We start from the raw sequence: 13,491 nt of genomic DNA on the forward strand, positions 1-13,491 counted from the left end.
CTTTAGATCTGATAAGCCTTTTTGTTTTTGTTTTTTTCAGGTAAATCAGCCCTACATTGGGCCGCAGCAGTAAATAACGTGGAGGCTGCTATTGTGCTACTCAAGAACGGAGCCAACAAGGACATGCAAAACAACAAGGTAAAAAAAATAATCTCTTTCTCTTCCTCTGCTTATCACTGCAAAACAATAATGAGATATCTTTTCGAAACAACATGCCTTTTGCTTCTTTGAATCTCTTAATATGTTATCTCCTTTCTGTCTGCCTCAGGAGGAAACCCCTCTGTTCTTGGCTGCCAGAGAAGGAAGCTACGAGACTGCCAAGGTCTTACTGGACCACTTCGCCAACAGAGAAATAACTGACCACATGGACCGGCTACCCAGAGACATTGCACAGGAGAGGATGCATCATGATATTGTGCGGCTGATGGACGAGTACAATCTGGTACGAAGTCCTCCCATGCATGGAGGGTCCCTAAGCACCACCTTGTCACCCCCTCTTTGCTCACCCAATGGCTACCTGGGCAGCATGAAGCAGCCTCAGCCTCAGGGTCAAGGTCAGGGCAAAAAGGCACGTAAGCCCAGCACCAAGGGCATCGGGTGCAAGGAGGGCAAAGACATGAAGGTGAAGAAGAAGAATTCACAGGATGGGAAGCCCGGCAGCCTCCTGGACAGCTCAGCTGTTCTGTCTCCGGTCGACTCGTTGGAGTCCCCCCACGGCTATGTCTCTGATGTGGCCTCGCCGCCCATGATGACCTCACCTTTCCAGCCGTCGCCATCCGTATCTCTCAATCATCTGCAGGGCATGTCTGACCCACACCTGGCTGTAAACCACATGGTGATGCCTAACAAACAGGAGCTGGCCCGGATGCAGTTTGACCCTCTTCCTCCCCGTCTTACCCATCTCCCCGTGTCTGGCTCTGGTGGGCAGGGCGCCATGAACGGCCAATGTGATTGGCTCTCCAGGATGCACAGCAACATGAGCCAGCCGAGCCAGTTCAACCCGATGAGAGGAGCACCCGGTGGTCAGGGAGGTTTGCACCAGGGGGGACAGCACGGGATGATGACTTCCCTCCACAACGGCCACCCCAACACCAGCCTGTCTCAGATGATGACCTACCAGGGGATCCAGAGCACCCGACTGGGTCCGCAGCCCCACATCATGCAGCAGCAGGCTCAACAGATGCAGCAGATGCAGAACCTCCAGCAGCTGCAACAACAGCAGCAGCAACAACAACAAACCATCCAACTGCAGCACCAGAACTCAAACACAACCAACAGCCAGAACTTCATCAGCGGTGAGCTCGGTTCCCCGGAGCTCCAGCAGGGCACAGGCAACTCCAGCATGCCCATTCACACCATCCTGCCGCAGGAGACCCAGATAATGACCTCCTCCATCAACCAGTCAATGCCCAGCACCCAGTTTCTCACCCCTCCCTCCCAGCACAGTTATTCAGGCCCCATGGACAACACCCCAAACCATCAGGTCCAGGTCCCTGACCACCCCTTTCTGACCCCCTCCCCGGGCTCCCCGGATCAGTGGTCAAGTTCATCTCCTCATTCCAACATGTCCGACTGGTCAGAAGGCATTTCAAGTCCACCGACTAGCATGCAGTCTCAGATTGGACATATACCTGAACAGTTCAAATAAAAAGCTTGTATCTTTACGCCCAGATGAGCTGCTGAATATATTTTTATAAAAAAGGCACTCTGTGAAAAAAAAAGAAAAAGGGCAAAGCTGTAAACAAGAGTTAATAGGACTTTTTTATATGCTTTTATACTAACATCAACACCTGTGTTTCATCCATTCTTTTTATTTATTAATGTCTTATTTATACGCATTGCCTGCTTACAGAAATTTCGGGAATCCATGGTGTTGGGTCATTTGCAGGACAGAAAGTCCTTTAGAGAGACTCTTTTCTTTTAGTACTTATTTTCTGCAGTGAAGTTGCGGCATACACACTGGGTATTTATTTCCTTGAGGACTTTTAGTCTTTGCCTTTTTTCATACTTCTCAATCTTTGTTTATATTTTGTTATTTCTTTTTGTATAATCTTGTTTATAAAGAGAATCGTGATTAAGGGGCATTTTATAGAGCACATTTTTAAGTTCCAGTGTTATTTCATTTTGTAAGTGTGGGAAATATTGCAGATAAACAAGTTGTGAATGTTACCAGAGCACGTGTCCTGTATTTCATTCACAGGTCCTGAATGATGTACAGAAGGAGCTGTTCCCCACAAATTCTCCCTGTTTAAAAGTCATGTGATTCTTAGTTACACTCATAGTTGTGTACATTTATTGAATCAATGGAACAACATTACGTTGTGCCTCTAGATTTGATTGCATTCATATGTAGAGATGTGGTGATGATGATGTGATATGTTGTACAGTATAATGCCATCTTGGAGATTGGCAGTTAAGGCAGGCTTGAATATCTGTTAGTCCTGTGGTGTTGGAGAACTGGCCCTGTTGGCCACGATGTATGTTGTTGTCCAGAGGGAAAAGGAAACTTAATTTTCCCTCTCCCTCCTATTAGTTTGAGCCTATGGCTGTGTTCTTCCCTTTGTAAATATGTTATGCATTTCTCTTGTAAGCAAGATTTTGTTTAAGAAATCTGATGTCTTAAGCATGCAATTTTGATAGGTCTCGCACCAGTCAACAGCCTCTAAAATGTCAAACAGAACAGAATATATATTTTATATTGTACTGTCCCTTATGCATAAATAAATTTGAACTATATACAAATAGATACAATATATTGTTTGTTAGGAGACATTTTTTCTCATAAAAAAGAAAAATACATAAATATTGAGGTTTTATAAATTCATATTTATTTACTGTTCTGTAACACATAAAAATCCACTGAGGCAACCATTTGTGTATGTTATGAAATGTTTTTGCTACACTTTGGTAAAAATTGAAGAACTGTTGGCTACGTTCTCAGTCGTGTCTACTTCGATGAGTTGTGAGACACTCCCTGATAGAGTTTGCAAAATGTTATAATTTAAAAGAATATTAGGTTGTAGTGAACTTGTAATATCTACAATATGTTTCTTCCACTTATAAAGTTATGATTTGCAAGAAATGTATTTTCCCTTTCATTTTCAATCTGTAAAAATGTTTCTTGATATAATAAACGGCACTTGTGTGTCTTAAACTTATGAGACCTGTCTTTTTTCTTTAAATTGCTATACAAGATGTCTAAAGATCAATATCTTATACACAATATTTTTGAATAAACTACAGTATAACTTCAGTATAAGCCAATGCCTCTGGTAGGTCTGGGCAACAATGAATACGTCAGTAGATTTTTACATTTAGAATAAATGTGACTTTTCTCTCAAACACCGCATTTCATTTTATCTTTTAGCATTTTCTGAAGGGGCAGAGAATGATTATTTTACTTAGTATGTCTCCCTCTAGTGGTACAAATATATTATCTTAATATCAGAATTTGACCTGCTAGAGTACCCCAGGGAAAGAATAAGTATTGGTCCTCTTGTAAATCCCAAGTCTCTCCCTGTTTTCAGTGCAATGTGTAAAGTTTAGCTATGTTAGAATACTATGTGGTCCCAAGTTTTCTGTGTGGTAATTGAAACACATAAACTAAGGAATATGCAACATGTAAACACAAAAATAAAATAATGAAGGTATTGAAATTCTTAAAAGACGCAGCCACAAGATCAGGCAATAAAGCAGAACCCATCTTAAGGCCTTTATATTGTTTTTTTTTTTTTTTTGCATAAATGCCCCAAATCCCTGGTTCCAGCGTTACAGTTGTGAAGACCTTCTAATTTTCTCTGTTTTATATAATCAATTCAATTCGATTTGTTTCTCAGACAAATAAGACATTTGAAGGCATCATCTTGAGATTTAAAAAAAGTATGATGGGCATTTTTCACTGTTTTCTGACATTATATAGACCAAACATTAATCAATTTACTGAGAACGTAATAGTCAATGGTCCTTTTTGTGTCAGTTGATATTATGTTTAGTGGTGCATATTCATACACAGTTCTCCAATTAAATGAACACAAACCAGTTGACACACTTTTGGGCCCCCCTGGAGATCTGGGGCTCAGGAGCAGTTGTAGGCTGTGCCCATAGACTCTATAAAAATATGCATAACTGTATAAAAAACTGTATAAAAAATGGCTATGCCCAGTTCAGCCTTTCTTATCAGAGATTAAGGGAAAACAAATTAAATAAAATATGAAATAAAATACCGAACAGTTTAAATAAAGGATCTGAGCACTTCTTCCAACACTGTTTATAAAGCTGATGGGTGCTTTTTGAACCAGTTTGGGCTGTGACGTAAAAGAACTACCACTCCCATGATGCACCCGTAGTAGCACCGTTGAAGTTCAAAGTTCAAATATTACAGTAAAAATAGGGTACTCGCTGGCTGGCTGCCTGTTTGTTAACTGGGCAAAATAAACAACCGGGTGAGCACAGAACACGCTAATCGGTTGCTACCGCACCGCAGACCGATAGAGGAAACTGAAAATGGCCCTCAGCTAATCGGTGCTCGCTTTTGCTCTGTTGTCGGTGGATTTTACAGGACGACGGCTAGCTGGGTGCTAACGTTAGCACGCTAGTTTGCTAGGAGCACATAGCAACTGCTGCTAGCTAACGTCACTGAACTGGTACTCTTTACTCTCACGGCTGCAGGTATGTTCGTACAGGAGGAGAAGATATTCGCAGGGAAAGTGTTGAAAATACACATCTGCACAATGGACGGCACGGAGTGGTTGGAGGAGGTCACGGAAGACACCACTGTTGAGAAACTGAAGGAGAAGTGCTTGAAACATGTAGGTTTTTCTCTCTCTGTGTGTTTGTGTCTGTGTGTGTTGGTGGGGGGTGAAGGGGGGGGATCTTCCTCGTTGCTTTTTTTGTCCTGTCACTCCTCTGCCTGGGGTGTTTGCAGGCTACCATGCCCTCTGTGTAAACTGTCAGTGTCACTGGCTTTGTATTTATAGTAACTGGGTAGACTTTGCTATTTATAATTTAGCAGGTTGGCTGCCCCTCTCAAGCTAGCTAGTCCGACTCAGTCCCTTTTCTGCAGTGGCTATCCTAAGAGGCATGCTTCTTTTCAGACTATTATTACACAGCTCATCTAATCTTCTCCTTCTATGGCCTAAAGCCTAACTAAAAGCTGCAGTCTACTGTATGTTTGTTATGACAACATGGGGAAATGCACAGATTCTGTATAACAGCAACACATGTGTACAGGCATCATGATGACAGTTGCTTATTCTATTCTGCCTACATGTTTGTTTTGATATTCACCAATGATGATGACACACATACACACACACATACACACACACACACACACACACATACACACATATGTATGTGTGAGAGGTTTTCCATGCTGTAATCATTCCTCCTGCTCATACAGGCCATTAAAAGGTCTCCTTCAAATGTGCTTTCAATGTAGGTGATGGAGGCCAAAATCCACAGTCATTTTGTGCAAAAATGCATTTAAAAGATTATCTGAAGCTTATAGGAGGCGTCAGCAGTCTGAGTTAGTCATATCGAGTGGATATCTGCCACATTTGAAAGATTTATAAAGTTGAAAAATATGTACTTGATTTGACTAATTTGGATGCTGAAGCCTCATATTAGCTTAAGATAAACTTTTAAATAAATGTTTGCACAGAAGGAGACTTGTGGATTTTGGCCTCAAAGTGCATTATCTTAATAGCCAGTATGAACAGGAGGAATGATTACAGCAAGAAAAACAAACCAATTTCAATGTTCATTTGAGCCTGAATTTTGTTTTAAGATGGACTTGAAAAATTGTGAACCCGTCTTGTAATAGTTTAGTCTATAAATAACAGAAAATAGCAAAGAAGGGCTGTCACAGTTTCCAAGAGCTCAAGTGAATGTCTTTATATGTCTTGTCATGTCCGACCAACAGTTTAAATCTCAAAAGATATTTGATTTACAAAGTTAAAACAAAGAGAAAAGCAACAAATCCTCACATTAGAGAAGCTGAAACCAGAGAATGTTTGGTGTTTTTGATTGACAATTGATTGAGATGAAAATTATTGTCAATGAATTGTTTCTGACAGTCAGGTAACCAATTTATTGACTCAGCGATTAACTAAAAACAAATCAAATAACATTTTCAACTTTTTCTGCTTTACTGTTCCATATGATTATAAATTGAATATCTTAAAGTTTTGGACCTTTTTGATTGGACAAAAAAGATATTTGAAAACGCTACATCGTCCCTTTGTAAACTGTGAGTTATCTTTCACTATTTTCTGACAGTTTATAGACTAAATGTTCTTTTAATGTGTTGAAAAAGTAATTGACAGAGTAATTCACCTGTTCACTGTTTGTTTTCTTATTTTAAAAAAACATCCCAACTATATTGTGCTTATTTTATAGTATGTACATGGAAGTCTAGAAGACCCCAAAACACTTACCCACCATAAACTTATACACGCTGCTACAGAGAGAGTCCTCACCGACACGAAAACCGTCGCTGACGAAAATCTCAAAGATAAAGGTATGAAACAGTTTTGGCATAATTACAAAAAGCATGCATACCACACTGATTTATGTGAACTGACCATCTTTCATATATGTTGTAGATGTTTTGCTGCTCATAAAGAAAAGACCACCACCGACTCTTCCAAAGATGGCAGACGTAAGCGCAGATGAAAAGGTAAGCTTAATCAACTGTCGGCTTATTTTAAACAGAACAGAAAGCATTTCTTTTATCTTATTACACCTGCTTTTTATTATCTGTATTCATTGTGTTCCCTGGTTGTCACAGAAAAAACAAGATAACAAGGCTCCAGATAAAGATGCTATCCTGAAAGCCACCGCCAACCTCTCCACACGCCACACCGACCGCACTGTTACCCAGCACAACATCAGAGATGTAAGGTTCTTTGTGGAACGGATTCAGCCTACAGAGTCTATTAAAAAAGTTAAACATAACATGCAGACTCTATGAATAAGAATTAAACTATTCAGAATTTGATTGTGTGTCAAAGATAGTATTGATTTTTAGGTGTGTGTTTGTGTTGTTCCAGTTTCAGACGGAGCTTAGAAAAATCCTGGTTTCTCTCATAGAAGTTGCCCAGAAGCTTCTTGCCTTGAATCCTGACGCTGTTGAGCTCTTCAAAAAGGCCAATGGTAAAACTTACAATGCCTTACAATCATTTACAAGTTTTTAAATCACTCATACTGTCAAGGATCATATAACCTCAGCACACATTGGGCAAGAGGCGGGTTACACCCTGGACAAGCTGCCGGTTTATAACAGACAAACACATTCACTTCTAAGGGCAGTACAGGGTTTCCACTTGACCTGTGGGTGGAAACTGGAGCGCTCCCAGTTTGCTGACACAGACACGAGGAGAACACGTAAACCCTGCACAGAAAGGCTGCAGCTGGCTGTGTCGAGGTCAATCTCAGGACCCTTTTGCTGTGAGACAACCGTGCTAACTTTGCCCTTGTCTGAACTGTAAACAAACTGTATTCTGTTTAAAAACTCTGACAAAATGAGATATTAGATATTCTATGTACTGTCTTTCAGATATTTTAGAGTTTTGTTTGACATCAGAGTATTTTTTCATGTGTTTCACATATTTAAACCACATTGCAACATATATTTTTGCTGGAAAAACGGATCCTAAAGATTATTTTTCATTTCATCGGTATTGCCCAACCCTTTTGTTTCAGATCTCTTTGTGTTTATGTGTCTTGTAGCCATGTTGGATGAAGATGAAGAGGATCGAGTGGATGAAACAGCTCTTCAGCAGCTCACTGAGATGGGTTTCCCCGAGAGCAGAGCCATCAAAGCTCTTAGATTGAACCAGTGAGTCTGTATTAGTTTGACAACAACTTCACAAAACATCTTTGGAATCATCTACGGCATGAATTTACTATGAAATTATATGAAAGAACGGGCTCAAAGACTTCCACAGAAAGGAGGACACATTCTGAGTTTTTACTGGTCTTATTTAGACTTTTTATTATTATTTTTTTTAATCTCCTCTCCCCGCAGCATGTCGGTGACCCAGGCGATGGAATGGCTGATCGAGCACGTAGACGACCCCTCTGTAGACACGCCGCTACCTAGCCAGGACTCTTCCGGAGCAGCGGGAGCTACGGCCGCCGCCACACCAGGCCCCTCTGCCTCAGCCTCAGCCTCGGCCTCAGCGTCCGGTCCTAACCTTCTCCGCAGCCTTTCAAACCAGTCCAGCACAGACGAAAGCAACAGGCAGGACGAGCTCACAGAGATCTTCAAGAGGATCCGGAGGAAACGGGAGTTCAGACCTGACTCAAGAGTGGGTGGCTTTGTCTAGTTTGGGTTTTCATACTTGGATTATTATTGACCTCTCTCATTATAACACCTGCTAGGTTAAGGGCAGGGTTTGCCAGTATACCTACAGTACCAATCAGTGATTGAGAAAGTGTGTCCAAACGTTTGACTGGTACTGTACGTCTGTATTAAGACAGTTTTGACAGTTTTCAACACAATGACACGCCTACACACACTGTTCCTGAGAAACCTGAACACACAATTCTTTTTCTGTTTTTTCTCTTCAGGCTGTCATTGCATTGATGGAGATGGGCTTTGATGAAAAGGAGGTGATTGATGCTCTGAGAGTGAATAACAACCAACAGGACGCTGCGGTAAGTTTACACATCCACAACATACAGCAGTACTAAATTTGAGAAATTGGTCTACAGTAGAGTTTTCCAGGACTGGTTCATTCTGCCCCAACTGTTTTTGATACTATAGACTTTTTTTTTCAGCTTGAAAGCCCGGATTTCGCCTCTGGTGACAGCAGTCAGCTGTCCTGAACTCTTACTTAAGAGATCATTGTGTTTTCACAAAAAGAAAGAGATTTTGCCTTCTCACACTTGCTTTTCTGTTTTGCAGTGCGAGTGGCTGCTGGGAGACAGGAAACCTTCTCCAGAAGACCTGGACAAAGGCATCGACACCAACAGCCCGCTGTTCCAAGCCATTCTGGAGAATCCAGTGGTCCAGCTGGGTTTAACCAATCCCAAGACTCTGCTCGGTACAGTCTAATTAGATTCAGTGGAAAAGCTAAGATTGTTAGGGGGGTTTGTAAACATTAAAAATCACACTTTGAAGAAAAATTCTACCCCAAGTAATAGTGAAAACTTGTTGTTTTCTGGTATTAACTTAACTTCATTGCAGCTACAGGCTCAATGACTCACTGAAGCAGACCTGGACCTCGTGGACCTCGTTACCCAATAACGATCAACCTTATAAGTTAAGAGTGTTTCCAAAGAGCGTTTCTACAAACACCTAAATTTCTACATGCCTTTCCCAAAGCAGTATTCAAAGGTATATTATGCAGGGGAAAAAAAACATATATAGACTCATACAAACAAAACTAATCCCTCCCAGTCATCACTTATGAGGCACTAAAAGTGTGTGGTGGTGTATGTATCTGCAGAGACTCTGCCCTCTGCCTGTATTTTCTTATTATTTTGCCGTGTTCGGGACGTTTTTGGGCATCAGACTTTGGGCAGTGGGTGTTTAACCCCCAGCCAATAACAGTGCACAGGGTGTGAGGTCAGGGCTCGTAGCGTAGCGACCAGGTTACATCACTGTCTCCATCTCTCTCCTCTGCGCTGCTCTCTGTCTCTATGTCATGGATTTATAAAGAGCTGCAGGTCTGTGTTTCTGCTTGACCGAGCGCAGGGCTGAGCTACACACACACACACACACACACACACACACACACACACACACACACACACAGAGCAGAGAAGCCACAGTGGACAGGATGAAGCTCTGCATTCACACAAAATCCGGCAATGCGGCACCTTCCTGCAGGGTTGTGCAGAGGTGTGGATGTGTTTATTCGTACTTTTGAACATAACTGCTATGAAACAATCAGAAAATAAAGTTTTATTTATTTGATTCGCGGCTTTGTTCTCGTCAGCACCGCTTGCTCTCTTCATTCGATCTCTAGCTCGCTCGACCACCGCTGCTCTCTCTCTCACTCTGGTGTCGAGCCGGGGAGGAGGGGCCAACTTTGTGTGTTTACAAACACGAACCCAAAAATCCAGCATAGTATACCTTTTTAAGAGCAAGTGCACGCAGACACTGTGAAAAGCTTCTTAACGTGGGCTGTCTGTGGTGTTGAAGGTGATGATGAGGAGGCTTTGCATATTTAACAGTCTGTAAGCCATGCTATATATTGAAAAATACATCACAAAGCGTAACTGTTGTAAAAACTACGCAAACAGCCTCAATGTTTTATAGGCCTACTTGAAATTCACTTTTCAGTATGAAAACAAAGCTTCACACTCAGTTAAAAGTCTACAGTGTTTATAATTCATGTTCTGTAACTTTGATTGATTTTAGCTTCTTTGATTGGATTTTACAATCATATAGATAAGATGCTTTTGGGTTACAAGGCTCTGGATGGGGCAGGCTGAGGGATCATAAGTACTAAAAAAGAAAATTGATACAATTCATCAAAAAAATCTAGTAAATACAATGACATTAAAGACGATGAAACAACAAAATGAAAGTATCTTGACAGAATAGGAAAGGATGCTTTTAATTCTTAAAGCTTCTGGAGTTATCAGATATATTTTTTTGAACAGTGTGACTTGTGTTTGTGTGCAGCGTTTGAAGACATGCTGGAGAATCCTCTGAACAGCACCCAGTGGATGAACGACCCCGAGACCGGCCCCGTCATGCTCCAAATATCCAGAATCTTCCAGACCCTCAATCGCACATAGAGCCTCCTGGTGAACCCCTGTGTGACTGTGGCAGCTTGTGTGTGTGTATGCGTGCGTGCGTGCGTGCGTGTATGGATGGATGGGTGGGTGTGTGTGTGTGTGTGTGTGTGTGTGTGTGTGTATCTGGTTGAGACAGAGACACAAGTATTGTTTTTGCCTTGTAAAGACAAAGCTGGAGGAGTTTGAAATAAGGTGTTACACATATAACTATTTATAACAGTACAGTAAAAACACTTATACAAAAACAAATGTTAACATAAACATTATTATTACAGTAATAATAAAAATTGATATTTAGTATGTTGTTTTTACATTTTAATGAGAACAATTTATAGTTATGACAGACATGATTTATTTTATATAATTTCTCCATGTGCAAAAATGACATCAGACATCAATTTAATGTTTACACTTCAAAGAAAACTGTTTTTGTATGTTTTGCAATATTTAAATATCAATTACAGTTTTGTCTGTCTCTTTAAATTGTTACATTTCATCAGTTGTGAATGTGTGTATGACCTTCTGTCAGTATCATGTTTTGTTTCGTCTCCCCCCTCCTCCCCCCTCCTTGTCTTGTTTTCATCTAAATACCTCCTTTTATAATTGAGAGGCTGGTGGTCAAAGTTAAGTGTTTGTTAAGCTCATTTAAAATGGGCTTTCAGACACATTACCTCTCTCTCCGTTCGGCCGTGAGAGCCCGCCTGCGAGGTCACTGTAGGTCAAACGCCTCTCAGTTTATAGAGGAGAATATTTTGTCCTCGAGCTTCTTCAAGAATATTTATTTGGCTTTCTCGCCTTTTTTTTTTTTTTTTTTTTTTTTTTAGAGGAAAGCTGTACACTAAACTGTTTCTGTCTAGTCATGTTTTTACAAGAAAATGATATATTATGCCTGTGTGTTTATTGTCAATGTGCTCTTGAATGTCATATTATCATGTCGCGCTCATTTAGCACTTGTTCACCTCTATGAATATCGCTCACTGCAGCACTGAGGAAGTTAAAAGAAGGGTCTGTATGGGATTTTAAATGAAGTGGAGCCTAATCAAAAAAAAGGGGGGGGTGGGGGTTGCCTTTTAATGTAAAATTTGAATGAATGAAGATGCATGCTCACTTCATGCTGCAGAGGTGCAAGCATCTTCTTACACACAAAAGAAAATACTACATGGAAATTGAGACACAACCAATGTTGGTCTTTTGGTTTACTTTTTTTTTTTTTTTTTTTCTGTTGAGAGCAAAGAACATTTATGCTGTCAAACCAAACCAAAATGTCACTTATATAACCTGCCTTGTCAGTAGATGTACCCATTGAAAATACCATGTATTTCTGTGCAATAGCAAGGACATGGAACTCCGTTGACCTGTAAAGAAATATATTTGATTTGAGTGTTAGAGATGTGTGAACTGCAATGGGTAGTGTGATACACAATATTAGCCTTTGCATTGAGTACTTCAAATCTCCAGATACAAGGCGGCGAGCTACGCCTCACCGCCTTGTATCGAGAGTTTAAAAACCATATGGAGGGTGGTGTGTTTTGCCAAGCTTTTGAGTGTTTTTATTCAATATTTAAAATGTGGTATTGATGTGACTTTCTGCTCAGGGAGGCTGAGATTGTTTTTCTAAACCTGTCGTTCTAGCAAACCTCTGCTTACCCCCTTCTAGTTTGGCATTTGAAAATGGCTTTAACTAATCTGTCTAGAACTTTGCTTATGAATAAGAGCACCACAAGACATGGTTTCGTAAATGCAATATTTGAAAATATTTAAATGTTTTTAGAAAGAAGTGTTTGTTTGAACTATGTATTATTGCATTATTTATATCAAAGCCAAACTAGAAACTTGTTCTTATTTATAAAATTTTTAGCAAACCTCAAAGCTAATCTACAAATGTGAAAAAAAAAAAAAATTAAATGATTCAAATGTTGTTTTTACAAACCATTATAAAAAAATGTGCTTATGGACTGGTACTGTAGGTCATAGTGTGATTTAAAGAAATGCAACAGTTTTGAATGAAGGAGGATTTCTACACAGGATGTGTGCACGTCTCTGGAAGCCTCTCTGCACATTTTCTGCACTGCAGCGACATGGATCTTTATCATGGCCACAGTGAGCAACTGTCTCACCACCTCCATGCTTTGCATCGGCAATGAATACAAAAACATCTCTCTCCTGTAATATCCTCAAACAAACATTGGGAGATTGTACGTTTAAAAAGAAAAAAAAAAAAAAAAAAGGTCCACAGAAAATGCTGAAATATTTAAAATCGGTCGACAGGAACAGAAAAGAACAAACTGAACTGTATTGCTTGGGGACACTGAAGAAATGTTGGAGGTTAATGTTCTCACTCAGCTTTCATGCAGGACTGTCCCAGATCAACAACCTATGCAATATACTCTCACACTCTGTTCATTCACACAGCCTCGTGGCTACTGGCATCTAAATCACTATTGCATTAAAGTTATTTTTTGTGGCTGTACTCTTCTGGATTCTGTGTTTTTTTAATTGTATGATCGGTTAGCGAAATAGTGGCAGGACAACTTCATGAGGGAAGGAGTGTTATTTACTGTCAGAACAAAGAACTACAGAGATGTATTACAGATTTTTCCTGTGAGGTATTCAGTTCGGTTTATTACAATTTCTGCTACTGTAAAGTTCTACTGCACTACATTTTAGAGGGAAATACTGCACTTCTTTTTACTCTACTACATGTATATAACAGCTGGAGTTACTGGTTATTGTGCA

At 40.3% G+C, this 13,491-nt stretch overlaps 2 protein-coding genes across 3 annotated transcripts in view; both read left to right on the plus strand.

The window, feature by feature from the left end:
- LOC122965925 (neurogenic locus notch homolog protein 1-like) overlaps positions 1-3,158 on the plus strand; it is a 49,515-nt gene extending 46,357 nt beyond the window's left edge. For both annotated transcript variants that reach the window (XM_044330063.1, XM_044330064.1), the window contains exons 33-34: positions 41-138; positions 269-3,158. In XM_044330063.1, the coding sequence (XP_044185998.1) occupies positions 41-138; positions 269-1,648 (1,478 nt within the window). In that variant the 3' untranslated portion in view covers positions 1,649-3,158. The remainder of the gene's footprint in view (positions 1-40; positions 139-268) is intronic.
- Positions 3,159-4,337: 1,179 nt separating this feature from the next.
- Positions 4,338-13,225, plus strand: ubac1 (UBA domain containing 1). The gene is made up of 11 exons (XM_044330078.1): positions 4,338-4,442; positions 4,669-4,808; positions 6,400-6,520; positions 6,606-6,679; positions 6,791-6,898; positions 7,053-7,155; positions 7,732-7,840; positions 8,030-8,312; positions 8,575-8,661; positions 8,912-9,050; positions 10,640-13,225. The coding sequence occupies exons 2-11, from the start codon at positions 4,671-4,673 to the stop codon at positions 10,753-10,755; spliced, it is 1,278 nt and encodes a 425-aa protein (XP_044186013.1). The 5' UTR covers positions 4,338-4,442; positions 4,669-4,670; the 3' UTR covers positions 10,756-13,225.
- The last annotated feature ends 266 nt before the right edge of the window (positions 13,226-13,491 follow it).

The sequence above is a fragment of the Thunnus albacares genome, chromosome 2 (genome assembly GCF_914725855.1).
Source record: "Thunnus albacares chromosome 2, fThuAlb1.1, whole genome shotgun sequence".
NCBI lineage: Eukaryota > Metazoa > Chordata > Actinopteri > Scombriformes > Scombridae > Thunnus > Thunnus albacares.

Coding starts and splice junctions, on each gene's coding strand:
- ubac1 (XM_044330078.1), top strand. CDS start 4,671: ATGTTCGTACAGGAGGAGAAGATATTCGCAGGGAAAGTGTTGAAAATA. Junction 7,156..7,731: donor GCTCTTCAAAAAGGCCAATG/GTAAAACTTACA, acceptor TGTGTCTTGTAG/CCATGTTGGATGAAGATGAA. Junction 7,841..8,029: donor AAAGCTCTTAGATTGAACCA/GTGAGTCTGTAT, acceptor CTCTCCCCGCAG/CATGTCGGTGACCCAGGCGA.